Below are 27,677 nucleotides of genomic sequence, written 5' to 3' on the forward strand. Positions count from 1 at the left end.
CCGGGCCGGGGCCATGGCCGCGCCGGGGGCTGCGCGGTCCCGCAAGGTGCGTGAGGGCCGGGGGGAGCAGGCGGGGCTCGGCTCTCGTTCTGGGTCTTCTCGCCAGAGCCCGGGTGTGCTCGGAGGGGTGAGGGGCCGTGGGGGGATCCCTCCCGCCGTCCGCGTAGCGACTCCTGCGCGAGGTCGGGCCTTCCGAGGCCGAGCCCGGCTTGCACCGCAGCCACCTGACGGCGGTCCTGAGGCGCTGTGTGCGGTTCTGGGCTTGTCTCTCTGCCCGAGAGACGTGAAGCTCCCAGAGCGGTTCCAGCGGAGGGCAACGAGGATGACTGGGGACTGGAGCATCTCTCTTATGAGAAAAGGCTGAAGGGGATGTGGATGTTCAGCCTCGAGAGGAGATGACTGAGAGCGGACCTTAGCAATGTGTGTAAATTGCTAAAGGTGGGTGTCAGAGGATGGATCCAGGCTCTGCTCGCTGGGGCCGCGCAGTAGGACACGAGGCAATGGGCAGAAACCGATGCACAGGGAGCTCCCATCTGAACATGAGGAGGAACAGGTTGTCCAGAGAGGGTGTGGAGTCCCGGGTTGGGAGATATTCAGGAACAGGTCGTGATGCAGACCTGTGCCGTGTGTTCTGGGATGGCCCTGCTTGAGCCACTGTGGTCCCTTCCAGCCTCACCCATGCTGTGATTCTGGCTGTGTGATTGTGTGACTGTGATTATGTATTTGTGCTGTGTGCTCTGACCATAGTTGATTCTTAAAGTCCCCACGGTTCAGGTCTGTATTTATCAAGCCTGGTTTCCATTTGAAACATGTTTGTACATCAGCCCTTGGAGTGTCCTTAAGTGAGTGACTGTGTCTGTAGAACGCTGTGGCAATTAACAAAGCATCCTGCTGTCAAGGTGTGCTTTGTGAAATGAAACCCACAAGTCTCAGGCCTTACTGGCCCCCTCCTTGGCCTGAGAGCTTGAAACTTCTCTTGAACTGATTCACCTCGGCAAAAGTTCTTGGAATTGGTGGGCAATAGTAGTCTTCAAGTGTGTTGTGAAAATACTTCATGAAAATCAAAGTGTATTTCTGTAATCAACAGGCTCTGTCTTCTGGAAGGCTGTCAGGAGCAGCTAAACTAACAAATGGAAGAAAACAGTAAGGCCTTATTCACAAATACTGTTTAAAATTGGTGTATTTTGGAGCCTTATACATGTCATACCTCACAATTGACAAAAAATCCTTGTGTGTATATATCAAACATTTTGAGCTTAAAGGTTCTAAGCAGCCCATGGACAGACAGGCACAGACTGAATAGAAATTTTGCATAAAAAAGTACAGATTTCAGTCTTCATCTTTTATTTATAAAAGATTGAATTTATATAGTTACTAGCTGTAAGACTGTTGAATGGAGACTGAATTCTTCTTTGATGTAAAGTGTTATTATCTGCTTAACGTGTTTGTTGCAACCATGCAAAGTTTTCAGAAAGTTATTTTGTTTCATGATAAAATTAATTTTCTTTTGCTTGCTATTATTGAAGGAAAGTAAGTTGGTTTTTTTTTTACTTTGTTTCATATTAAGGAGGTTGTATAAACAATGAATTTCACTTTTTCAGGTTTGTCTTAAGGAAAGGATGTCATTCTGATGTCGAATTCTATTCCACTGAATCTGACAATCAGGTAATTAAATGACTCTTTAACACAGTCATCCCCCTTATCTAAAGAGAAGGGAAATTGGAATACCTTGAGTAACAGAGGAAAGCCAGATTAATTTAGATCTTAATTAATTTGCATCTGAACCTGAAATTGCTTCTGCAAGGCAAGCAAGAGTGTCTGTGCTGCATCTTGCAGATAGGAGCAGATGGGCTTTGTGTGCAGTGAGTTTGGCTGTGACAAACGTCCTTAAGGCACAGGATACATTTTGCAAACACAAGTAAGCTGCTGATGGACAAGGGCTGGCCCTCACAGAAGAGCAGTCACCCTTGTTTGGTTTTTGTGCAGGAAAGAAAGAGTAGCACGGAGTCAGGGCTGCAGGACTGGTTTTTCTGTAGTGCTGAGCCAGTTGTCTTCGAAATACAAGTAGGCTGTAGATAATTGCTTAACTGTACATGGAAATAAGAATAAAACACATACACGTAATTAACATAAAATCCAGCAAAGGGACATGAGTGCAACAACACAATTTAGTTATTTTGCAGAATCTGCATGTTTGCAAACTTCCATGGAATTGCAAAGTTGTACATTGGAAATGATACATTTTTTTGGTTATGAGTTCTTTGCCAGGTGGCAGAGTGGGGTACACTCACATCTAAAACAGCATCTTGGTTTACTGAAACAAAACGCTGGTACTCGTTTGCTGACTGCAGTGTTCTTTGTGCAGGTTGATGCTATTCATAATGGACTTGGCCATTGTGCAGCTTTACTGAAGAATGTCTTACACAAGGAAGCTACAGGTTGTACCTATTGAAAACACAGGTTACATTTTTAGGTTTTGTAATACTCTCTTTATTTGTTTTGTTGACCACTTTTTCTTTCAACTAATACTAGGAAGGGAGACTGTCCATAAACAACCTGGGAAAACAACTACTTTTAAAATTACTTCCAAGCCTTTGCTAACCAAAGGAAATATTTCCAAGAAGAGGGGGTTAAAAAGAATCGTTACTCCTGCCCCTGTCCAAAAAGAAATTGGTAAGTGGGCTTTCTTAGGCTTGATTTTTTTTTTTTTATTCAAACAACACTGAGTGACTCCTCAACCTCTTGAGATACAACAAGGCTTCAAATAATTGTTGCTGTTTGTTCATAGGTTGATCCTGGGTTGAATCCACAAAAGGATGTATTGTCTTTTAGAAATCTTAAATGTTTACTAAATAATTCCTGAAATTCAGAGATGTTTGAACTTCACGTATAAGGAAGAAAGTTGAGTGTGTTTACAAATATCAGCATCATCAGGTTTATCTAGTAGGAAGTGTGGAGGAGAATGACAATACCCTTTCCTTATAGCTCTTGGACAGGGAAGCATTGCAGTCCTTGGCCTCAGTTTAGGATCCACAGCTAGAAACTGGTCTGGAGTTCAGTGTCCAAGCCAGGCTTTTCTCAAAGAAGGACCTGTGGAAACAGGGAAGTGTGGCTAGAAATGACAAGAGCTCAAATGACTTAGTGGCCAAAGCACTGAATAAAAAGGTAGATGAAGTGCTGTTGGCTGAGTTGCTCCCAGGGGAAATACTTCACTTATTATCATTTCTGCCTCTCTGCGCCCTGTTTCTTCTGTGCAATTTCTAATCCAGTAGGTGGGTGGGGCCTGTAGACAGGTGTGTAGCAGAATGCCCATTGGGAATTGCAGGAAGTGAGCATGTAGCTGATATCTTCCCAGTGCTGTAAAATTACTGAGTTTTAATTGTACCTAAGCAGAGATTTTAAGAATTGCATTTTAGAACACACCTTCTGTAGGATACCTTCTGTGCTTCCTTCAAGGACAGCTGCCTGTCCAACTGGTTTAGGTCGCTCTATCTGGAAGAAAAAATTGATGGATTAATTTGCTGGTGAATCAAAATCTGACTGGAATACTGGATCATAATTTGCTGGTGAATCAAAATCTGACTGGAATACTGGATCATAAGATCTTTCTTTCCATTTTCAAGGGAACCTGCCAGAATCTGCTAGACAATACAATGGGTTTGTGTAGATCAAGAAGACAGGCACCTTCAGACTGAGTTTTTTGTTCTTTCGCTACAGTGCCAATATCAAATAGAAAAGTTGCCTCATCTACCACACCTTCTACTGAGAAGGAACTTTCCAGTGCAGCACAGAATCAGATGGTTCAATCAACGCATGTGCCTTGCAATGAACACTCTCCTGGGGTGTATCAGAAACTGTACGAGCATGTGCAAACTCAGATGTCTCTGATAACTGGCCAACCCCCTCAGAAGAGTAATGAAATTCCTACTGTAACTCCTCCTCCTACCTCAAATCAGGGTTAGTGGAACTATTCATGTAGAGCTGACTATTTAAGTGCATGAGTTTTGTCCCACATTGCCCTGATCTATGAACGTTGTTTTCTTTTAGGATGTCAGAACGTTACAGCTTTGAATTATCAGTTACCTGCTTCCACATCAGCACTGTCCCTGCAGCATTCAGCTAATCCCTTATCCACTCAGTCAGTAAGTAAAAGTCTGATTCTCACTATCAATAAACATTGAATTAGCACTGCCTATGTATTTATGCATTTACTTGTCGGTTTTCCTAATAATTTTCCTTTCAAAAAATTGTGTATTTCAAACTGTAGTAATGCACAGAGAAAATGCTGCTATTCAAAACACATTTTATGTAGACACCAAAAAATGAAATTAGAGGCATTTCAACTGGCTGCTTGTTTCTGCCTGGGGAATTCTGTAATGGACAGCAAACATGGAAAGTGCAGGAAATTATTGATTACTATTAATTGCATTCTCAGGAATCCACACTAGGATCATTAACCAGCTCCTGATAGAAAAAATCATATATCATATGGAGCTTTCCCTGCCAATGATCAAGGCAATTATTTCTTCAGACACGCTGCATTATCTTGGAGCCACATGTTCAAATGCCTGTGTATTTCGGGGAATAGAATAGAGGTGATGGAGAATACCAGCTGCCACCTTGGGAAATGTGGCAAAGGGCTTCCACCTTGAATCTGTAAAGCTGTAGACTTATGTTCCATCTGCAGGTAGTCCATGTATTGCTAGTGATGACCTTGATTTTTAAGAAATTCATCTACTTAAAATACTGAAAGGTAACAGTGTTGTCCTTCATTTTTTTTTCTTCCCTGTTCTGGTTGGATTCAAGAAACTGCTGAGGTTTTTTCATTACAGAACAGTTGTAAAAGAACTGTGCTTTAATGTTGCCCATAACATTTAAGATAGAGGTAATCTAAATCAGATTTACATTTTAATTGCTCCTTATTGTACATGAAAATTATTCAGTTACTAATTTGTAGTTATTCTTATAATTAGCAAAGAATTAACAAGTCTACATTGAGTCAGACAAGTGTGGTGCTGTTAGGGTTTTTTTCCTAAAGATACAAAAATCGCATTAATTTTTTGTTTAATTAGAATATTCTTTATGCAGGGCATTCCTGTTGACAGTGCCAGTCAATGTGTGGCAGAGATGGGAGGACCTGTGGTTTGCCCAGTGGTTTCTGCTGCTCCTGCTGCTGCTGCACAAATGCAGTCTGGCACTGCTCTTCTTGGTGTGATCCCTTGCACAGCACCAGGAGCATCAACCCCTTCAGTGCCTGCATTGATCCCAACATCTTCTGGCACAGAGATGGCCCCAAGCCAAGGGCAGCAGATAAAAGAAGCAGACTTGATGCGGTGCATACAAGCCCTGTTACAATCCCATGAAATGCTGAATGGCAGGACTGAACAGAGGGGCCATCATCACTGTCCAGCAAAACATAATGGCTCCTGTGACACGGAGGAGGATACTCCTGAAGAGCACAGTGAGGACATGGTCAGTGAAGAAGATGAATTGAATGTACTTGATGTATCTCCAGTGAGAGATACAAGCTGTAAGACAAGTTATGTGAAGAAAGTTCTAAAATCTAGAAAAGAAAGTCCAGAAGAAACAGCCCATAAAGTTAGGACTGTAAAGTATCTTATGGGTGAGCTCAGAGCACTGGTAGCAGATCAAGGTGAGAACATTTTCATTGTGTAGCAGATTTATTGCGTGCAAATAACACAAGTGCTCTATTAAAGAGTGAGCATTTCCGTTTCTGGAAGTTGTATGTGTCAGATGGTATGTGCCATGTTACTGTGGTTTCCACAACTGTAAAACCTTCAGGATTCACTCTGGATAAGTATTAATTTATTTTTGTAATGTTTTAATATTATCATGACAGCAAGATAAAGGTTGTTGCTATTTCATATAAAGAGCTTTCTCCTAAGAAGGGTCCTGGTGTGGACAGATTGCAGTAACAGTCCCACCAAAGCTGGTTGGAAAGAGGGTGGGTTGTGTTTTACTGAGGATGTAAAGTATAGTTTTCATAGTTAAGCTTAAAAATTTAAAATAAATACAGTTAAAGGTGAAGTTTTCTTGGGGGGAAAAACCCTAGATACTATTAAATCACTTTGCAGATTGCTTAATCACATGTAAAATGTTAGTTGCATTACAGATTTATAGGTTTATGGAGTCTCTTTTTTCCCTCACTTCTTGCAGGTGACTCAGAAATGTTAAGGTTGATGAGTGAAATAGAAGACTCTATATCATTGCTCCCAGCTGTAGTGGGAAGTATGACTGTCCAAGCTGAAATAGCTCTGGCTTTGCAGCCTCTGCGGAGTGAGAATGCCCGGCTGCGCAGGTAGGGAACTCAGTGAGCCTGTGGTTACTGCAGGTGCCCCTAAAGCATCTTTAACTGGTGTGGTTTACATTGCCTTTGTTAAGGCTCTTCCCTTGTCTGTGTAGTATTTATGGATTAGAAACTTTTCTGGTAAGGCAAAAAAAGCAATTTAAAAAAGCAATTATTAATACATAGCATGACTTTGGTATTTTAGTAGCATCAGTTACCTCATGATTGGGCCTTTGACTGAGTGAGGTCAATGCATCATTCTGAAAACTGCAGTATCAAGATAGTTAGCCTGCTCATATTCTTTTTGTAGTTTGCTCTCAAGTGCAAAAGTGTCTCTCATTTCAGGGGAGTTCTCAAACTGGGTAGCACTTCAATTCAGAACAGAGTTATTTAGTAGATATTTACCAGATACTTGGAAAGGGTCTTTTGTGTTGAAGAAGTACCAGAATGTAAGAAAAATTTGTTATTAAGACTTGTTTATATTCCTGAAGTATTACCTGACATTTAATTCTCAAAAGCAACTTCTCACCAAAGTAATTTAGAGTGCAGTCCTTTTGAGCATATTCTAATATTTCTGAATTTGTGCTTTTTCACAATTCATGTTTAGGAGACTAAGAATATTAAACCAGCAGCTTAGGGAACAAGAAGGCAGTGAGAAGACATCTGGACAGAGCTGCAACTATGAATGTAAAGTACCAATAATGTTGCTTGATAGGAGCATATTTGTTAAAGCTTTTTTTCAATAGATATTATTATTTATTTATATATCTGTAGTTTCATATGTCTGTATGCGTTGTGGCCTCTAGTAATAGCTGAGTTAAGTGAGTGTAATGCTGCAACTGTATTTGCATGGACTGTTGGGCCTTTTTAGACTCAACGTAGTGGGATTTGGCTCTACAGCTGCCAAGCAGATTATTTTTCATTATGTGCCTCTTAAAATGAACATGACTGATTAAATAATTAAGAAGGAAGCTTGAACTTTATCTCGCTGCAAAAAAAACCCCTTCTATCTGTAACCAAAATTAATATTACAAAGTCTATTTTAAAACTTAGTTTGGTTTAGAAATTCAAGCTACCACACAAAACACTTAAACATTTTATGTTTTGCTTCTGGTAGTGGTTTCTTTGCAGTCCTTGAATATGATGCTCCAGAGTCAATTGAAAGAATCGCAAAAAGGCCTTGATTCACTGCAGGCTAAAAATGAAGAACTACTGAAAATAATAGAAAGTCAGAAAGAAGAAAATAAACATCTCGCAAAAGGTTTTCATGATAAAGAAGAAGAATTGCTTGAAAACAAACAGCATTATGACATTCATTCTACCAAGCTCAAGATTGGTGTGTGTTTTCAATTTGGCTATTCTTTGTTCAGCATTTTAAAAGTGAGAAGAAATAATTACAAAGTTCTTCTTGGCATTTCAGAAATGGAAGAGGCATTAGGAACTGTGAAGAGCCTTCAGTTTAAGCTGGAAGCTTCAGAGAAAGAAAATAAGATTTTGGGCATAACGTTACGTCAGCGTGATGCAGAAGTTAAGAGACTGAGGGAACTCACCAGGTATTATTGGCTAAGCTTTTTTTTTGGTCTCCTGACATTATTTTTCTTCTAAAAAAGTATTTATTCTTTCTTATTCCTTGGGGGTTTTTTTTCATACTGTGGATTTTACCTTAGTATCTTGGTGGTGAGAGGTCATAGGCTAAAACTTCTCTTTGCAGTTCGTTTTGTTATAATGCTGCTATAACTTTTGTTTTAAAACAGAGTTATCATATTCCATGACTTGGTAAAGTAAAATACTATCTGCCATAACTTATGTGAAGTCTTAACTTTTAATAGCAGATCTGCCAGTAAGAACTATTGCTGTGAATTTATTTTATCTCGCTCTTTTATGCTGAAAGTAGTGGCAAGCTGGGAGACATAAATAGCTTTTTGCAGATGCATAAAGGTGTGTATATACAATTGCTTTGGACATGTTGTGCACAGGAAACAAAACTGTTGTCTGTTGTGTTTATAGTTGGGACTGATGGGAACAACAGAGTATTTTTAATAGACATGTCAAATTCTTCAGCAGTTTAGATGCTTCTATGACTGCTAGCTGACCACCAGGTGGTGGTAGAATGATGTCACATTACATGTATTTGTGTATATGCTAGAGACATAAACATTTAAATGTTCCTCTTTTTTGACATAGAAAGCAGTAAGTTAGAAGAATTATTTCTCTTATTATGTTTTTTTAAATTTAGATGCAATGGGAAGAATAATTCAGAAAACCTTTCTTAGTGATTTTGATAACTGCTTCAATCTTCTTTGTAACAGTTTCTTGGCATCAGTTTATTTCATCTTGTGCTGCTCAAAGCAGGTACACCAGGAATAATCTGGAGAACTTCACTGGGCTGTGATATTTTAGTTACTTTTTAGCCACAGCGAGCTGAAGAAGAATTAAAAAAACTTGGAATTGGTTCACATTTGTACTGCATTTTATGACAATATGTAGCAAGTGCATTGCAACTTTGCCACAGTCTGATACAGCTAATGTTTTTTTTCTACAGAAAATTTTTAAACTATTTTTTTATAGTGACTGATTTTGAATCTGTCTGGTTGATCTTACCTTAACAGAACCTTGCAAGGCAGTATGGCCAAGCTTCTGTCTGACCTCACAGGGGACAATGTTAGACCCAAACCTGAAAAAACTCTCTCGAAATCTCTTTTGGAAGACCATGAAAAGCAGATGCAACCTGAGCCATTTCCTGGGAGTACTTCAGTAATGACTTACCTTAAAAAATTAGAAATGGATCATATTTTGATAGATACAGATCTTCAAATCCCAAATAAAATTGGAGAAGCAGAAATGCAAAATCTGTCCTATGAAAAATTTGCTGCTGAAGGAAGTAAAATTAACAGTACATTCACAGAAGAAGGAACATCTGCTCCCAGAGTACTACCAGCTCCATTGAAGCAAGATGCAGAAACAGGGAGTGATTCTGGGACTTTACTAGATGACCAAACCAAGTTGGATGAGACAATTTATATTCCACTGACTAGCAGCGCCTCTAAAAAACAGCAGCCACTCTCTGGAAGAAGTGGTGTGCTACCCCAGAGCAGAGGGGCTTGCCAGAGGTTGGATTATTACTGTGATCTTCCAAGCTCCATGGAGCAGTATGGATGTGAGGATCCAACTGTACTGGATAAATTAAGTGCTGGGTACAGTGTGAAAAGGACTGTGGAAAACACTCTTGAAGTTACAGGGGATAAAGCGAAGCCAGAAGGAGACAAAGTGAGTCCAAGAGGCATTCCAAGTGGGGCTGCAAAAGATTTCATGGATAAACCAGACCAGCCTCAGCCTCGTACATACCCTCGTGCATCGATGCCATTTCCAGCAGGGATTTCTCAGAGAACAGGCAGTAAAGTAGCTGATTTTAGTTGCATTTCATTTGATGATTTATCAGGGAGGTCTGACTGGAGTGCATCTTCTTTCTCAACATTTACGTCTCGAGATGAAGAGGACTTTAAAAATAGCTTAGCAGCCTTGGATGCCAACATAGCCAGGTTACAAAGGACTCTGCAAAGTAACATTAGGAAACAATGAGTGTGAGAAAGCAAAATGTGCTGCAGCTATTAGGATAAATTAAGTTTTTCTGAAGTGCATTAAGTATGGTACTGATACATATATATTTCCTAGCTGTCTCAATTATGGATAGAATTTGTCCCTTTTTAGGCTGTGGTGCTGTTCCCCTTGAAGTGTACAACTTGAAATAACTGTCTTTTTATATAAAATAGAAATGGCTTTTCGAATTATGACTTAGTTTTATACTCTTTACTTGCAAAATTAAATGTACTTGTTCACTTGTGGGTTTTTTCCTTCCCCAGAGAACTATTGTAAGGTGCTGTACATGAGCAAGAGGTTGCACAGGTAGAGGCCAGGGCAGAGCTAGTTACAGAGTAGCTCTGCAGGAATGCTGACAGTTACAGTTGCTAAGTCAGAATCAGGCTATTCCAAAAATAAAGGCAGCCATCAATATTTGATTTTTAGTGTATAATATATATTGTAGGAAATATACGGAACAATCCTTTTTCATTCACCACTGATAAAACTTTATATTCTTTTTGGAGCATTGTACTTGAAGGAAAAATGAAGTGGAGAGTCCAGACAAGGGCAAGAAAAGAATCATCGAAGTTCTGTTGTTTTCTACAATTCTGTTATAGGGCATGCTTTTTACAAATGTTTGCCTTTTATCTAAAGTAAAAGGGAATGTAGAACCCGTGGATAAACACAGAACAGAAAGATGCTGAGGAACAGAAGCAGCAGAGCTGACACAAAGGAGGCAAACGAGGCTTTAGCTGAAAGCTGGCAAACCAGTACAGTTAGGAAAGCACCAGAATACACAGCATGAGGAAGGCATGGAAATTCTACAATTGTTGAGGTGTCAAACATCTCTTGGACATAAATACAGAGAGTCTGGACTGAATCACCCGAATTGGCTCTCACAGGAATGGGAGTGGAGCAGGGAATGATTCCAGTCTGTTGTTCTCCCAGACAGGCTTTTCCAAATCTCAGTCTCAAGAGTATGCATAATGTAAGTGTTTAAGTTACAGGTATGGGAAGCTGGTATTGCTACCATTCTGTGCATCTTACACCCTCAGCAGTGCTTCAGAGCTGTTTTTCAGGCAAAATATCTTTGGAAAAGGAACAGCAGTATAAAGACCTCTATTTAAGACTGCTTTTTCTGCAGAATTGCTGATTTTTTTTTTCCTAGAAAACATTGTTGTCCTTCCTGGCACTCTTTTCTTGTATGTTTCCATGTAGGAGAAGAGTCCGTCATGGTTATCTCTTTGAGTGGACACATCCTAAAGTTAGGATGCTGTCCATGCATTGTGCTGGGGAGCAGGTCTGTGATTATTTTAGTTACTGGTAACTGAGTCATACAAAGGTATGAAGAGAACACACACTACAGAAGATGCCAACTGGCACTCCTGCTTTGAAAAAGGAAAGTTAGACTAAATAGTGACTTCAGTCATGTAGAATGCTTTTAAGGCTTGGCCTGGATTTCTGAGTATTCTCCACACTCATTGTGCTCAGATTCAAAATAAGGTTGATGGTATGAAAGTGAACAGGTTTTAATTAAGTATTTACGAGTAGTTTCAGTGTAGAAACTAAGGAAAGTTTAAACTACTGTTATGGTGTCGGTTAAAGACAATAAAATCTAGTCTTTAGAACTCACAAGATAGCTGAAAAAAGATGGGAAGAATGTTCACTAGTAGACAACTCATTCAGTTTTCTCCTTGCAGCCAGGACTTTCTCCATTTGAAGGAGGGTATTCCTCCTGGCCAAAGCTAATGGCAGTGTATGTTAAGGCAGCTGTGGTGTCAGGATGCCCAAGCACATTGTTCTGGTGTTGAGAGCATTTACACTCACTTTTACCTCAATGGGGGAAGATGTTTCATCATCTTACTTGTTTCCTGTTTGCCTTCACAAAGTCAGTTCTATGAAAGCAGGAGATGACTGGGAACATACTCTTGGGCATAATGGCATAGGAGCAGGTTTGAAATGTGTGTCCACTTCCAAGGAGGAGAAACTTAGAAGAGACAGGAAGGAGGAGACTTTTTTTTAAATGGTCCTTTGTTTTGTTCTCCAAAATGTCAGTCAGAGCTATAGCAACTTAATGAAATGTAAAATTCCCCATATATGGGCATTATGAATGAGCACTGTTACATGTTCAGTAACAGCTGCTATGAAACATCTCTTCTGTTGTATGGATTCACTTGGACAGCTCAAACTGCAACACCAGTACTCATGATTAGATATTATGAAAAAAGTTTTCATTATGAGACTGGTGAGGCATGGGAGGAGGTTTCCCCCAAAACTTGTGTATGCCCCAACCCTGTAAGTGTTTGAGACCAGGTTGGACAACAGGCTGTGCTAGGCTTTGAACAACCTGCTGTAGGGAAAGGTGTCTCTGCCTAGGGCAGGGGTTTGGAACTAGAGGGTCTTTAACATCCCTTCCGACCCAAACCATTCTATGATTTTATGTAGCCTCATGTAGGTTTTTCGTATAAACACAGAAGTTACAAGAGTTTCATTTTTACAAATAATATTCTGTGAAGTTGTCATCTGCACCTTCCAGTGATAGGGGAAGAAAAGGAACTCTTTAAAACATGCCATCAAGCTCTTTTCCCTTTATGAACCCTTTCCCTTGTGGTACATGGAAAAGACTGGGCAATACTCCAGAATACTCGAGTTTAACCCACGTATAATTCCCTGCTCTGGTTTCTTGAGCAATAAGTGCCTATAATCCAGTGTTCCATTCCAAGAACTGGGGAATGGTAATGGCTCCCTGCAAGCACAAAGGATTGCTGCCTTACTACTGTGTCCAATTCCATCAAAAACTTCGTAAGGAACAAAAGCTGCCTTATTTGCCAAAGTGAAGCCAGTATTGCATCTGTGTGTGTTAAAGTTACCTGGGACACCAGTTGAGGTCAAGTGGCAACATCATTCACTTGCCCATGGAAGGGAGGTTTTAGACCTCAATATTTCACAAAATATTTAACAAAAAAAGCTCCAAACAACCCAGGGATTGCTGCTGTTACCTCAAGTACCTTTCTTGAGTCTCTGACTTAATGCAGGCATTCTTAACGAGGGTGGGTTTTTTTCTTAGGAGGGAAAGAAACATTTTCTTTGTTAGATCAGAGAAACTAAGGCAAAAATAAAAAAAAAAAAAAAGTAATAGGTTTAGTCACTTCACAGTGGTCCCCAAATATTGTAGATGAATATTCAAGTTTGATCAGCCAGAACAGGGCTGCACACCTGCCACAGCACTAGAACTTAGAGATGAAAATGTCAAGTCAGATTTGAGGTATTAAAGTGGGTATGACAGACAATTCAGTCCAAACACAGATTTAACTAAACCATCCTAGGTAGATGAGACTACCCACATTAATGATGTGTTTCTGTTTAAGCTCAGGCAGCCCATCTCAAGTGGTTCTTCAAGATTAAGGCAAATAGTGTTAGAGATAGCATCTGTCTTCCCCAAAATTCAGGGAATTGCTTCCATAATTTCCTTGCACAACAAAGTCCTAGAGTCTCTTCTCCTTCAGCCAGCTGCAGGGATATTCAGGAGTCTTCACTTACATGAGTCAGGGATTTTGCCTGCAGAGCCTTAGGTACAGAGGAGTCAAACAAGTAGGAGATGAAGTCTTACTGCTGAGCTTACTTTAACCTCTGCTTTAAAGTGAAATGAAGAGTCACTGTCACTTTCATGACTGTTCTTGCAGTTTGAGCTGTAACCAGACAGGAGCCTGAAGATGTCATGGGTAAGCAAAGCATCATCCCGGAAGTGATGTGCCTGCTTCGCTTTTCTCCTAATTCTTACCTCACAGAAGGTAAATAGTATAAATATTTTGGACCAAACCACTACAGAAGAGAACAGCTTTTCCCCAGCCTTTGATTCGTATTGCAGGTGATCAGGTCTCTCTTCAGCATAAGCATAGGGTGAGTTTGTTGTTTTCTCTTTAAGGTTGTACACTTGTACACATATGGTATTTACATACACAGTATATAAGCTGAGAAATCTTTTTGGTAGAGAAGAAGATGGTTTCTTTAGTCTCCAGATTTCTCTTAATCTGTGAAAATGGATTGTTTGTGTGTTCTATAACAGTCTTGGGAAGTGTATCCACTCTAGCTTTTTGCCTTTTACTGCAGTGAGGAAGGGAAAGGTGCCTCTCTGTAAGCAGTCCACACTGCTTTCCATCCCAAGGCTTGGTGAAAATGCCACAGTTACATGGGGATCTTTTTCAGGGATAAAATCGTATGTGAGCAAGATGTGTCAACCATGAAATTCAGATTTACACAGATCCTGTGGTCATACCTAAATGCACCATCAGTGAACAATTTCACTATTTGAAGACCCAACAGCAAGCTGAACTGAAAGACCAATGCTTTCACAGACATCTTCTGTTTATCAGGGCACAGAATGGAGAGAATATTGTCCAAAGGTTCTCCAGTTGTACTTCTGGCCCAACAAGACTGGAGTCACAGTGCACTGTCATGCAACAATCCCCAGTCATGAAGTGACACCAGTAGTATTGCAAGTTCAGAGGCAGGGGCACATGGTGAAAATCTCCTTTTTGCATGCATGGGAATATCCATTACTGAAGTTTTTACACTGTGTTCCAAAGACAGTGTAAAATTGGTGCTTCACTGAGTGCCTTTAAAAAGAGCAGCTTGAACTGCTCAAAGTGTAGTGGCCTTCTGTGCTACACTTAACATTATGTGGTTTGTAGGCTCTTTAGACATTTGAATGTCTAAAGACCACTTAGAAGTATTATTTCTTTTAAGACTCCTGGTTTTGTCCAAGTCCATGATGAATTCTGGCTATTTCTCTGCTGCAATCATAAAGCCAAAACATATATTTTCTTACTGCCTCCTCCCAGATTCTATTCTGTATTTAGAAGCTAGCAGTGATGGTTTTGGACTTGCAATTATGATATTAAGCTAAGTGTAAACTATTTTTCTTGGCCTAATCTAGAATATAAATAGCTTTAACATCAGTTTCTGGTTCCCTTTATTCCCCGGGGAATGCCAGTTCTATTCCATAGTTAGTCTCAGTACTAAGATCATCCCAACATCACCCTTGCCCCAGCACCCTCTTTCCAAGAAACACAAGCAAACCAGGGCCAAGTACCCTGCTGTACTCCCCAAGACTTCAGACAGACAGCACTGGGAGGATGTTCCCATATACTCCCTGAACCTTCGTCCCCCTTCCCTCCCAGTCTGCAGAGATGCAGCAGTTTACCATGACACTGAGCTCTCTCCAGCTCAAGTGTCGTCTCCAACCAAAGTTTCCTTTCCATTCAAAGAATTTTCAGTGTGGCATTTTTATGTCTCACACAGGCCCCTGGGCAAGAACACGATGTTCAAGGACTACTGATTTTTACCTGCCTTCTGTAACACCAAACACATGGGAATGTTCTCACCTTGTCCATCTTTTAAACCATGACCCTCTTTGTGAGAGAACAGTGAAGCCACCCTGTAAGCAGTGAAGCAAGAGTTTAAGTGGCTGCTTTCATAGCAGCCATTTACTGAGGAACAACAGGCTCAGATCAGACTTTGAAGTGAGTTTTTTCAAAAGCACTCACTGTTTTTATTTTAAAAATACTATCCGTCACCAATCCAATTTGTTCAGGGCAACATATACTGAGCAAATATAGGCATCTGCCTGTTCAAGGTTCCTGGTTCTTCCCAGGAGCACTCCTGAACAGGGTCCTGCAATCACTGCTGTGCTTTTAGGAAGCCTCTGAGAGTCACTAACAGCCTTCCCTCTGCAAGAGGTAATCACACCTGCAATCACAATGTCATCTGAGATAACAGTGAGCAGTGTGTATACAGACTGAGGAGTCACAACCCTGCCCATTCATACCCTTTGTTGGGTGAACACACATCAGAGACTCCCTCATATGCCATGACTGTCTTTACTCCACTTTTGCCATCATAATCCAGCCCTAATCCTCACAAAAGGGTTAAGGACCTCCCGTGGGAAATCTCTGCTCTGAAAGCCAGGCTCAGAGCACAGTCACTGCAGCAGAGCTCTCTCCCAGCAGCTGGCTCTGGAAACAAGAGCAGGAATCATCCCCACAAACCCACTGAGAAGTCAGACACCGCTCATTCCTGCAGGCCGGCTCAGTCTGTGTACGGCAGAGCCCCTATTGTTGGTGCAGTTTGGGAAATATTCTAGGGAGTGTGTAATGGGTTGTGCTCAGATTCTTTTATCAGCGCTTAATTAACTGCAGTTACAACACATGTTCACCATTAATATTTTAAATTACTGAGATGTTTGCTAAGTCTATTTTGATGGCCTTCTTGGAAACTTCCACCAAAGGTTCCAGAAGTGACAGGACGTAGTCCTGTGCCTGCGGTACTTGGCCCCTTCTTGCTTAAGGGTCTTCAGGCATGATCTTGGGTGACATGTACATTTCATGCCCATGACAGTACAGAAGGGGCCATTTCTGAAAGGTATCTGAAGCTGATTTTCTTCCTTTGTAAACAGCTCTGGGCATTTCTAAACCACTGTTTTACTCGGCTACAACAAAAGCTGTTGTCATCCAGCCATGCTACAGAAAGTGGTTGCATTGGATTTGGCCACATCTTCCAAATACACTGTTTCATCAGTCATTTCATCCCACAGAAGCCACAATTAGAAACATTTTTGCTCCTAAATTCCAGAAACAACTTCTAAAAGTCTAGAAATTTCCCCCCAGTTGGCTCCTTCAGCTGGATCCCCTCTGCTGAAGTAACTGAACAGCAGCTTCTTCACCTTTTAAGCAGGAACACACAAAAAGCACTCAAAGTCTGGTCTGGATTGCCTTTTGCCGAGACATGGATGACTGCAAATTAAAGTAATTTTAGAGTGCCTGGGTTTTGTTGAAAAATTGTTTAGGGCTCCAAAAATCAGCAAAAGAACCCTTCTCCTTTTGAAGTTTACTTTACAGGCTTGCGACAAGATTCATTACTTGAGTCACAAGGCTTCTAATTGATCATTCTCAGCCTGTGCTCAGACAGCCTGGTGGTGTAGTATGCCAAGTCACCAGGGTGGGTTTGTGGGTTTGCAGGATTTTAAAGAAGTTATTCTGGCAGTTTAAGGGGACATTAACTAGTCTTGTTCCCATCCACCTCTTGTGAGGATTGACAATTGAATCAAGGTTACAATTAATGTGTTCCTTCTGTGCATTATTACACTCAATAACATTGACAGACTGTGCTTTTTTCCTCTGGAGCAGTTTTGCATTTCTTGGTCTAATCTTTGTGGCTTTATGCTTATATATTGAAGCCTCTCCCTTTCCTTCCTGCCATACTTCTCCCCTTACAAATACCATGTTGTATATGGGTCTGCCCCCATCTTCATTCCAATGCAACCCTTACCAGGATAAGACTCTTCCTCGGTTATCCACTGGAGAAAACAAACTCTTACCATAATGGAATGTCTCTGGTAGTTCAATATAAATCATAGCTCTAACTTCCAGGGACAGTCCAAGCCAAGTTCCCCAAAGAATGCTTGTAAAATCTGGTACTTGTAGTCAGTGTAAGTGTCTCGGCTCTGAGACTGTGAAGGAACTCTGCATCTCAGTTTTAGGATCAGAACCTGTATTTGTTAGATTATTCAGTCTTATCACTATTTAACAGAGAAACTAATAGCTGCCAGGATGTGTTAGCTAAGCTTGCAATCATTCTGGTCTTCCTACTCCATCCATAATTGATAATAAATTGCAATATTCTCTTATAAACTGCAATATTCTTTGGTCCCAATGGGTTCCCATTTTCCCATTTTCTAATTAGGCTGAGCAAGGAATTGCTGTTGAACTTCTTGCTACACAGCAGTTTTCAGCAGGATTTTTCATAAGCACTTTTCCCATATGTGATTGTATTGTTTGTATGGCAGCAGGATTCTGTCAGTGATTGCCTACCCTTGGATGTACCAAACACATTGGAGGAAATCATGCTCTTGTCCTATTTATTTTCCTTTCAACTAATTTCTATGTTTTGGTGAAAGCTTAAAAGATACCCTAGGTATCTGTAGAAGGTGGAAGTGGTGACTGTGATAGTCCTGATCTCAGGAAAAATTTCCATGAAATTCAGCTGGAGCTATCCTGGGAAAAGCCTTTCTCCTGCACCCCTGAGCTCTAATGCTGAACATGCTGCTGGCATCATTACATTGGATGTGCAATTCTCCTGAAGAGCTCAGAGCGCAGTGAAGTCTGTAAGTTTTGTGAGACATACATACAACAAAAACTTGCTTTGTTATATGACTTTTGGAGCTTTTTAGCTCTCCTGGTTAATTCTGATCATCTGGAATCATTTAAGCATGAATGAATGCTCTAAAGGTGCAAGGGAAAATAGTGCTGCCTATCTCATTAGATAGGAATAGCATTGCTTCCCTCATTTCTCAAGGAAAGGGCTTGGGCCCAACTTATTACAGTGACAGTGAGTGGCAGTGAAAGTCGGACTGGGACTAAAACAGACGTGAGAGAGAGAGGAAGAGAGAAAGTGAGGGAGAGAGAGGGAGAGAATCAGATGAAATAGGAAGAAAATCCCTTTTGCAGATAAAGGAGGAAAAAACCTTCTGCACAACTGACAGCAGCGGACACCAGGACTGGTGACATGGTCCGTCTTTCCACTTCCAGGATGGCTGAGTCACTGGAACACCTGAAGGCCACCTTTACAGTTAGGTGTCCTCACAATTTACATTCTATCGCTTTTGGGCTTCTCCTCTCCACTTTTATTTCCAAAAGTCAGTTGCTAGAATGCCTTTGTTTTCAGTTTAAGCATGCCTGGACTGACAAAGGATTCCAGTTAGCTCTAGCAGGCACAAGGTATGTTGTTTCTTTGGAAACATCAACTCTAATTAAAACAGTAGTGCAGATGTAATGCCCTTGGGTGTTTCCAATCCAAGGCATATTTGGGATATGGCATAATTTCTCATCAAAGTGTAAAGGTCATTTTGGGGGCTAGTGGCATCACTTCAAGTTTGCTCAGTTGTAAATAAATTTCCTCAAAGTTTCAGTTTTTATCAGTACTGATATTCCATAGTTCAGTACTGGCAATGGAGCACTGGACATCCTTTGATACAATATATAATTTCACAGTCCTACTGTCCCTTCTCTCTAGACTGCACACATGCATAGCCACGTTAAAAGCAGATGATGTTACATGCATTAAAATGCTAACATTTGTTATTCAGCTTTATTGAAGCCAAATGAGTTCTGGACAAAGCTGATACCTCAGACAAAGATTATGTGTTCAGAGGAAAAGGGCTTTCCAACAACCATTTGTCCAGCTAAAGGCCTCAGGTAGAGGTGTGTTAACAACAGCCAATCTGTTAGTGCTTAGGCTGTTTTCAAACTATAATGAAAGCATATAATTTTTTTTGCTAAGCATTTGTTTTTAGATCTCTTTGATTAATTGTTTTCAACCTATCATTACATTTTCCTTAATGAGATTACCTTATTAAAAGCCATAGTTCCATGAATAACTAGCTCATTCGTGTGCTCAGTTCTGTAGAAATAAAGAAAATTATTTCAAATGTTCTCAGAGAAAAAAAGTCTTTCACACTAGAAAAACTGTTAGAGCTTTAATTACAAGTTTTATTGCAAATCATTTAGCACTTGAATGCCTGTACTGATGAATAGGAGTCTGATCTGAGTCTCAGACTCCAGCTCATTCTCTTAATTAATTATGGCCATTTTTCTGTGCAGACAACATAATTATTTCTATTGTTATGAGGCTAAAAGACTGCAAACTAGATTCTGTTTTAGAAGATGAGGGATATGTATAGAGAAAGAATCCTGAAAGTCTAGTACAAATAGGCAAAGAATATGTGTAATTAATTATTATTAGAACCTCTATTTAAAAGCAGGGAGGTTGAGATACAGAAAGCTGCCCAAATCAGATTACATTGTAAGACTGTGGTAAAGAAATTAAAATGTTTCTTGAGCTCCATAGCTGTGGTGAAAACATTTCCCTTTGATCTGACTAGGCTGCCTCTAATTTCCCACCTCCAGCTCACATGAGAGACACGTTTCTGTTCCTAATGAACCCGCACTCCAGTATAAAAGCAATATGTGCAGCATACAAACACGTCAAACAGTTCCAGTCGAAAATTAAACTCTGGCAGGAAAACATACAGGCTGGGGGGGTTTTCTGCAGTTTATTTTGGGGGTGGATTTTGGAGTCCTTTTTTGGTTGTTTGTAACCCCAGCCTTTTGGATGTTTAGGAAGTAATGAATGCAGTGTTTCAACTGAAGCGAGCATAGTTTCCTACTTACATGTATTCAGAGAAAGACAGCTGGTAGGAAGCCTCTCCTTTAAGGGGTAAAATTGCAACTGATTTTTTTTAATGTATATGAAAGCATTGGGAATTGGAATGTCTGGAGACCAACACTTTCTAGTCACATGTGGAAACATCTGTTCTTCTTCTATGCTTCTCACCCCTATCTGGAAAGTGTAGCTGGTCAGCAAGGTTGTTCTTTCTACTGAAACACTCATCACTTCTGAGGTGGCCCATGAAGGTGCTTAATCAGCACTGCTAGGGGGAAAAATCTGAGCAATAATCTGATTTAAGAATAACCAAGATGTACCAGAAATACTTCTAGACCTTAAAAAACCTACACCCCACTCATAAAGTTATCAAGGTATCTTTTGAGAGACACTTTCTGTGTAGAAGTAGGTTAATGAGTGTGGGAGGAACACTGACTCTCATCTCTTGCAGCGTGCATACTGATAAACAGCCAGATATTACCATAATTCATCTGGATCTCACACTTTACAATTATCTTTTTCAGGACTTGATTTGCTACATCTTTAAGGTAGGCATTTTGCAATAGTCCCATAGAAACATCCATCCTGATGAAAAGACACCAAAGATCTAGGGATGTAAGCAAGCTGTGGTTAGTACACGTTTGAAAAGTTGACAAGTTCGTTGGAAGAATCTGCTGGTTATGATATTTCTGTTCTGCTCTGCTCCACTCCTTTATTCTGCAGTTCACCAAAAACATATTTAAGCCTTTGAGCTGTCACAGCTATCAATCTTCAAATATTTCAAACTCATTCAAAGGAAATGTTTTTGAAAATAATAGTAAGAGTTGAAATCTGCATTGCAATGACATCTTAGTCTGTTTTGGAAATCAGAGATGCAAACTAGGCATCTTTTTCCAGATTAAGGCTTGGAAAGGTCTTAGTCCTCTGCTTAATGATTAAATAGTGCCTTCATGCTAAATACAGTGGCACACATATACCTACATATAGTTATACACGTACACATATAGAGGCAAAAAAATCCTACAGCCACAACATAATTTTTAAAAGACTCTAATATTTTGTTAATCCTTATGGTGGAATAACAGAGCATTAGTCAGAGTTTTCTGTATCCAAAGCACTTCCAGAAACAAAATCCATAAAGTGCACACTTTCAGCAGAGTCAAGTCCTGGCAGGGATCTACACTGGATGTCTTAATGAATGCCAGGTACAAAATACGTACCCACAGCTGCCGTCCTTCCCCAGCTAACAGCTTGTGCTGGAGCAGCTTCAAAGCTGGCTGCAGGCATAGCAAATGTATGCACCTGCACTGGGTAATTACTGAGCCTAATGCCAGTATGGATTAGCTTCAGTGCTCTTGTGAAAAAAGTATGGATTAACTCACAGCATTCAGCTTATTACAGCTGTCTTACTGCACATCCAGTTTTATGAGCACTTATAAAGCAATACCCATCTATGTTCTCTTTTGATTTCTGATGATGGAGTCCTTCAGCTGTGACATTGGAGTGTACTTCAAAGCTACCCCTTTGTCTGCTTTTCTCCCTTTTTTTTTCCATTTCAAACTCAACATTAATTTGTAGGTTGCTGCTCATGTCCTGCCACCACATGTACACCTAATGTCTATTTCCAACTTTTATACATAGTTTACATTTTAATGTCTTTGCACTAATTTCTTCCTCATCATCTGGAACCAGTGGGAAGACTGGATATCCACACAAGACAGTTTAGAGGTCACTTCTAAAAATAAAGGCTTTGACAACCAGTGCAGTCTGCAGTGGGTACCCATCTAATGAGAGGTGCATTTAGACACTCCTGAACTTTGATCAGCATTGTCCTCTTCTGAAATAAATCTGGAAACATAGAAATGAACAGCTGCTACTTCTGTAGCCATTCTCTTGAGCTGTCCCCAAAACCACGTAAAATTATTCTTATTGCGAACTTGCAATTTCTTTTCTGTAAAAATGTAATAAGGATAAAAATTAATTTCAGCTCTAATTCCCTGTCTATCCTGTGTATGCCTGTTTTGTCTAGACTGTGAGCAATGAGAACCAGACACCATCTGAAATGTTAATTTACTTTATTAAGGAAATGAGACTTATATGATCCTGGTATCTGTCTGTGTCCCTTTAATAGCTTTTGAACTCATTGCCTGATTTCGAGCTAATGTGACAGAAGGAGGGGGAACAAGAAGATAATTGACCTACTACAAGTTTCAAGAAAATTAGGGGTTGTATAGAAGAGAGTGAGCTGTAAACGCCCTGAAAGCCTGCTGCAAGGATGCTGATGTAGTCTGAGGTTATTCATACAGTAAAGATCTCTTACAAATTTCCCCTTTGCAGGAAAAAAACCAAAACCCAAACACCTAGAATATGAAATTGTCATTGATCAAGAAATACAAATAAACAGCAACCCAAGCCTGAGTTAGCCTGGTGCCCAGGGAATTAGTCTGCTTATCTGTCAAAAAGCAGCACCACATCTTGTGATGCACAGGAGGAACTGTCCCGAGAGTGAGACAGGGATCAGATTGTCTTGGTGTTGGGCTGGGGATCAGCCACGGGGACCAGGGCTGGCAGCCTGTGGAGCTGGCACTGCTTGGAACAGACAGTGAGCTGCATCCATGCTGGGTGAAAACAGAGTGTTTACTGTAAGTGTAGTCATTTGGATTTGGCTGCCAAAAGATTTAGAAACTACAAGGGCATAAAGCAGCCCATGACAGAAGTAGCTCTTTTGATCAGAAATTACTTGAATACCCAATGTTTCACTGCAGGGCTGCAGAGAAGAGATGCCAGCTTTGATGTCTGCAGATTCTCTGCTGCAAGGAAGACAATCTATTTTTAAATTACTCTTTTCCTAGCACAGGTGAAAGGAAGAGCGTAACTGGTATTAAGAAACTGCCCCTGGAACTGTAATTTGTAGTGACACTGTGCTAGAAGAGATGTGTTGTGAGTGCATACAAGCAGATACAGTGTATTTTACACTGAGCATGTGGGATAACACCAGGAAGAAGAACAGAGGAAGATCAGAGAGGAAAAATTAGTTGCATTTCTTTTCAGTACTATGTGTGTCTCTGGGCTGGTACTCATTTTTGTGCTCAGCCATTTTAAGCCCAAAAGTTCAGGGACACTGAAGTTTTTCTGTGCTTAGCTCAAGGGTGAACATGAGACAGAGTCAGCTGCTTTCCATCTATTTTCCTTCTCCTTGGGGAGCCCTGTTCCTCTCTAGCAGAGAAGGGAGCCCTTGCTTTGGAGATGGAGGAGAAGGTCTAACTCTAGGAATGAAAATTTGGCTGTCTATATGCTGATGGTGTTGTGCCAGCCTTGCTGGTAGTAGTTGCTGCTTTGGAAGTGCTCTAGAGAGGGAATGATTTTATTTAGAGTATAGTTAATTCATTTTCTCTCCAGAATGGAAACTGTTCACTTGAATGCTGCCCTACATCCTCTTCTCCAAAGCACGCTGTGGATGTAACACTCCATATGGAGCTGAGCACCTGGTCTGTAACCAGGTGCTTTATTCCATCAGGCACGAGAGGGCACTGTTAAATGTGGTCTCCTCTCTTCTACATGAGAGGTTGCCTGAGGGAATACGAGAGAGTTTATCATATCTCCATGCCTGAGAGCTATGGCAAACAATTAAACTTTTTAAAGTTATACTTTAGACCTGTCTCCTCTGGTGCTGTGAGATGCCAACAACAGGAGGATGTATTCAGTGTGTTAGTAAAACTAATAAAGGACATAACCACTGTAACTTACTCTTTGCTTTGCAATCACAAAAAAGGAACAAGAACTTGTCTCATTTAGTTCTTACCCTACATGCACATTCTAGGCATCCCTTAACCGTCCTTGGTGAGGAGATGAAGGAGGGCATAGGGGATTTTTCTAAGGAATAAAATTTAACCCAGCACAAATTACTCCACTGTTTGATTTCTTCTTCTTATAAATGGTCTCAGACAGGCAGTAGCCAATATTTATTTAAAATATATTTTCTCAGCACAGGGCTAGATTATGGAACTAACTCCCTGCCACAGGACACTTTGGAGTCAGAGAACTATCATGACTTGAAAGAATCGGAAACTTTTCCTGTACACCAGAAAACACCAAGTCTTCAAATGGAACAGGTTTTAGGGTAGTGCTCCAGACACAAGCTTTAACAGGGGAATGATTTAGGAAATAGGGTTCAGCTGCATCACAGCTTCTTATGAAGAAAGAGCTGGGCAGCCAGACTGACAGAATAACTTGGCACGGGTGAGGTGATGGCTGTGAGGCTAATAAACACTGATTTGGCACTCCCAGGCTTCTAAGGAATCACAGATTTGCTTCCTACTTGGTAAAATTTCCCTTGTGCTGATGAAGCTCCTTGTCATGCAAAGATCAAATGAGTTCTGTATTTCAAGTGAAGTGAAGCCACCAAAGAGAAGGACCAAAATGTCCTCTATTGCTTTTACATCTTATTATTACTAATCCTCATTTTAAGCACCTGAAATGCTGCTTATATCATGGCCCATGTGCCAAAATTCTTAAATAGTTGCTCAGTTGTCCTGTGAGCAAATGGAGGCCTTCACACTTTGTTCTCTAAGTGCTTTCTCCTCCCTGGTTCCCAGTAGGTTAAGATATGTATGAATAAAATACACAAATGTGTAACATAAAAATGCTTTGGAGAAGGTTGTGTTTAGCAAAACAAATGGCCTGACTTGGCAGTGGGTTATTTGTACTGCAGGAGGCCTGTGGAGCCCCACTGGGCGAGGTATTTTCACAGGTCTATAAAAGAAAATACTTTGCTTTGGGGAACACCTTCTGCCCCCCTTGTGTCACAGCCCAGAAGTGGAGTTGGACTGTGAATTGCCTCTTTTATGTGGAGTCAATTAGCTCAGCTAAGTGGCCAGATCTAACTTTCTTTGGTGTCCCCAAACCTTCCTGTAGTTATTTCTTTATTGATTTCTCCAAAAGCTACATTGACACAAACAAGATTAATTCGTGGCTTCTGCTGGTTGTTGGTAGAGCGGGGAATTGCATTTACTGCCTTTAGGAGTGCTATGACAGCCTCACTCTTCGTGTGGATGATGCAGTTTACTGTGTTTGAACAGGTAAATGCCACTCACTGTGTGAGGAAAGGTACAGTAAGAAGGCAGATCTTAGCTTAAAGTAAATAAAGCTTCACCTTCCAGCTAAAGGAAAACTGGAAAATTTTAAAGATTTTTTAAATAAAAACTTGATCCTGCAACAGGAAGCTGGAGTTCAAATTAGAGTATCAGTGGGAATTTCGCAGGAGGAGGAGTCTTCCTATGAACTGTAAGTTTCCAACCTGCTCTCTGGCTTGGAGAACTCAGTGTGTCTATGGTAAGTATTTGCTCTACACACTTTAAAATGCCATGGTGGGAGAAGTGGATTTGAAGCATATGAAATTTTCTTGGTCTTCTGTAATTCTTGGTATGTTGACAGAGCAGTTAATGAAAGGCTGTTTCAGCTGACCAGTTGGAATATGGATAGAGAATGTGCATGTGGTGAGGAGATCTGCATTCAATTACCCTCCTACCACAGACTGGCTGCAGACAAGACAATTATTCTGTGCCTCAGTTCCCTAATTCTAAAACAATGAGCTTCCTTTGTCTGACTTGTCTACGTAGAGGAGATGCTCCTTGGGGCACTGATTGTCTCTTAAAATGTTTTTTGTTTTACTAGTTAATATAAAGCAGCTCTGAGCATCTGAGTGCTACTGGAATTCTCCTGCTCCTAATCAGAAAAAGTGGTTAATTAGTCATTCCCTGGGTTTCATTTTTGTTTTCTGTATCTAATCTTGGAAGAAATGTTTTTTTTTCTTGAATAACAGTGTGACATTGTATTTTTGGAAAACTGTCTCACGTGATGTCTTTATTTCCCTTTTATCCTGCTCCACCACAATTGAAGAATGTCAGCAATGGTAGTCCCAATTGCCATACTAAGCCACGCAGACAAATTTTTCTTAGACCAAAAAATTTTGTTCTAAACAAACACATACGACTACCACTGCAGAACTGCTTCATAGCCAGTTATCCCCCTGTGCATTAAGTTAAACTGAAGCTTTCAGAGAAGATTTGAGATGCCAAAATGTCACTAGCCTGGGTGAATTTTAATGCAGTCTCTTGTGCATGTGTGTCACTCACATTAAAAATATCATTTTGGCAGAGAAGCCACTTGGGATGACTTAAAAATATTTGAGCAGATAACGAGGAGACGTAACAGTCACTGGAAGCATTTCCAGCTTGGTATATTTAATTAGACCTTATGACTGAAAATTCTTATGATCATCAGAAGATCAACATTCCAACGTATTCCTGGTTATATTTATTAAATATTTCCTTTTTTGGTCCTTAGTGTGAATGTTTGGAAAATTGTTAATCCAACCCACTTGACTTCACTGGCACATTTTACAAAAGGAGGAGGAAAAAATGTGGAAGCCACTGAAAACTAAAGGGTTCTTGCTTTGGAGAAAAACAAAGTTCAAGCCAGTGCTGCAGGCTGGCTGGAACTCTTCCACAGTTTTAAAAGGAAAAGACCCTATTGAAGGCTCTTTTCACAAAACTCCTTTGCTTCCTTTGAATAAAAGAGGAACCAAGCACACTTAGCAGTGTGTAAAACACATTTCTTTAAGAGAAGCCAGCTTTATCTTCAAGTCCCAGCTAGTTAATCTGCTCAAACTCATTTTTAACTTAAAGTCTGAGAAATCTGACACCACCACAGGGACTTAAAGCTTTTAGTCTAGATGGAATTTGCTGACAATACTTTCAGCTAGGGTACCAATAAAGACAGGTTGGTTTCTCTCATTAAGTTTGGTAAAAAAGAATGTTTTCCTCTTTCAGGGAAAAAGAAGGAAGGGGATAAGTATTCATTTTGTCTCTCTCTAGATCTGTAAACGGTACTAGCTACATCTGTATGGTATCTTCAGATATGTGTGCCGTAGCTGAATGATGTGCAAATACAGTTGTTTTGGAAGTGCCTGGGAAATCCTGCATTCCCCTCCTGGAGGGGAGCGTTCTCCTGAATAAGTTGCATATTTTCACTTGCTCTGCAATAGACATCTGGCTGTAAATCCAGAAGCCTGAGTATATCTACAGTGTAACTGAGATTGGCTTCCAAAATTTAGATAGTGAACTACTTGTGTGAAACTCCTGCTGTGGGAGGTTGGAAATCCCAAATGTGCACTGGAGCATGGTCAGGTATGTGCTGCATTCACAGGTAACTATAATATGTTCTTGCATTTCTACTGCTTGTGTATTGGTTGATAACTGAACATAATTTCCTGGCAAAAGCTTTTAATTACAAATGCTACATTACTCTCCCATAACTGTTGGAGTTACCTAATCTAAGCTTTGCCAAATAACAATTTTATTGCCATGAGTTAGGTAACCTTCAAATATATCTCTCAATTTATCATGTTTACTTCTTGTGGGTAACAAATCTGTGTTATATAACACTCGCCAGACATTGTTTCTATTGCTCTGTTCTTCACTTTCATTCCCAAGGGTTGGGGTATTTGCATTCTTTAGCTTTGCATTAAAAAGAAAAAAAAAAAAAAGAAAAGAGAACAATAAAACAAGAATAC

At 40.3% G+C, this 27,677-nt stretch overlaps 2 protein-coding genes across 6 annotated transcripts in view; one reads left to right on the plus strand and one right to left on the minus strand.

The window, feature by feature from the left end:
- CCDC14 (coiled-coil domain containing 14) lies at nt 1-27,650 on the plus strand. 2 transcript variants are annotated; one of them, XM_039555420.1, is made up of 13 exons: nt 1-46; nt 1,088-1,143; nt 1,602-1,665; nt 2,366-2,438; nt 2,533-2,673; nt 3,718-3,957; nt 4,048-4,142; nt 5,089-5,653; nt 6,178-6,319; nt 6,915-6,994; nt 7,425-7,643; nt 7,728-7,860; nt 8,917-27,650. In XM_039555420.1, exons 1-13 carry the CDS (start codon nt 14-16, stop codon nt 9,884-9,886), a joined length of 2,811 nt encoding a protein of 936 aa, XP_039411354.1. In that variant the 5' UTR covers nt 1-13; the 3' UTR covers nt 9,887-27,650. The 2 variants fall into 2 exon arrangements, with proteins under 2 accessions (XP_039411354.1, XP_020440647.2); XM_020585058.2 differs by lacking the exons at nt 1-46; nt 3,718-3,957 and having other exon boundaries at nt 134-1,143.
- The window catches only part of LOC109951014 (putative cuticle collagen 91), a 32,054-nt gene continuing 5,559 nt past the window's right edge, over nt 1,183-27,677 (minus strand). Inside the window, exons 2-5 of one of the 4 annotated variants that reach the window (XR_005602386.1) lie at nt 9,653-9,859; nt 3,424-3,492; nt 2,973-3,090; nt 1,183-2,087 (exon numbers count right to left, since the gene is read on the minus strand). Coding sequence is in view for 1 of the 4 variants with exons in the window: in XM_039555421.1 (XP_039411355.1) it covers nt 9,848-9,859 (12 nt within the window). In the remaining 3 variants the exon portion in view is untranslated. Of the gene's footprint in view, nt 2,088-2,670; nt 3,091-3,423; nt 3,493-9,652; nt 9,860-19,290; nt 19,341-27,677 lie in introns of those variants that run through there. The other 3 variants (XR_005602385.1, XR_002273516.2, XM_039555421.1) reach the window with 3 other exon arrangements.

Source organism: Corvus cornix, chromosome 7 (genome assembly GCF_000738735.6).
Source record: "Corvus cornix cornix isolate S_Up_H32 chromosome 7, ASM73873v5, whole genome shotgun sequence".
In the NCBI taxonomy this organism is placed as follows: domain Eukaryota; kingdom Metazoa; phylum Chordata; class Aves; order Passeriformes; family Corvidae; genus Corvus; species Corvus cornix.

What these genes read in the sequence shown, in the direction of transcription:
- CCDC14 (XM_039555420.1), top strand. Translation starts at nt 14, where the DNA reads ATGGCCGCGCCGGGGGCTGCGCGGTCCCGCAAG. An exon ending in ATCCCTTATCCACTCAGTCA is followed by an intron (nt 4,143 to 5,088) that starts GTAAGTAAAAGT and finishes TTCTTTATGCAG; the next exon opens with GGCATTCCTGTTGACAGTGC. An exon ending in AGACTGAGGGAACTCACCAG is followed by an intron (nt 7,861 to 8,916) that starts GTATTATTGGCT and finishes TTACCTTAACAG; the next exon opens with AACCTTGCAAGGCAGTATGG.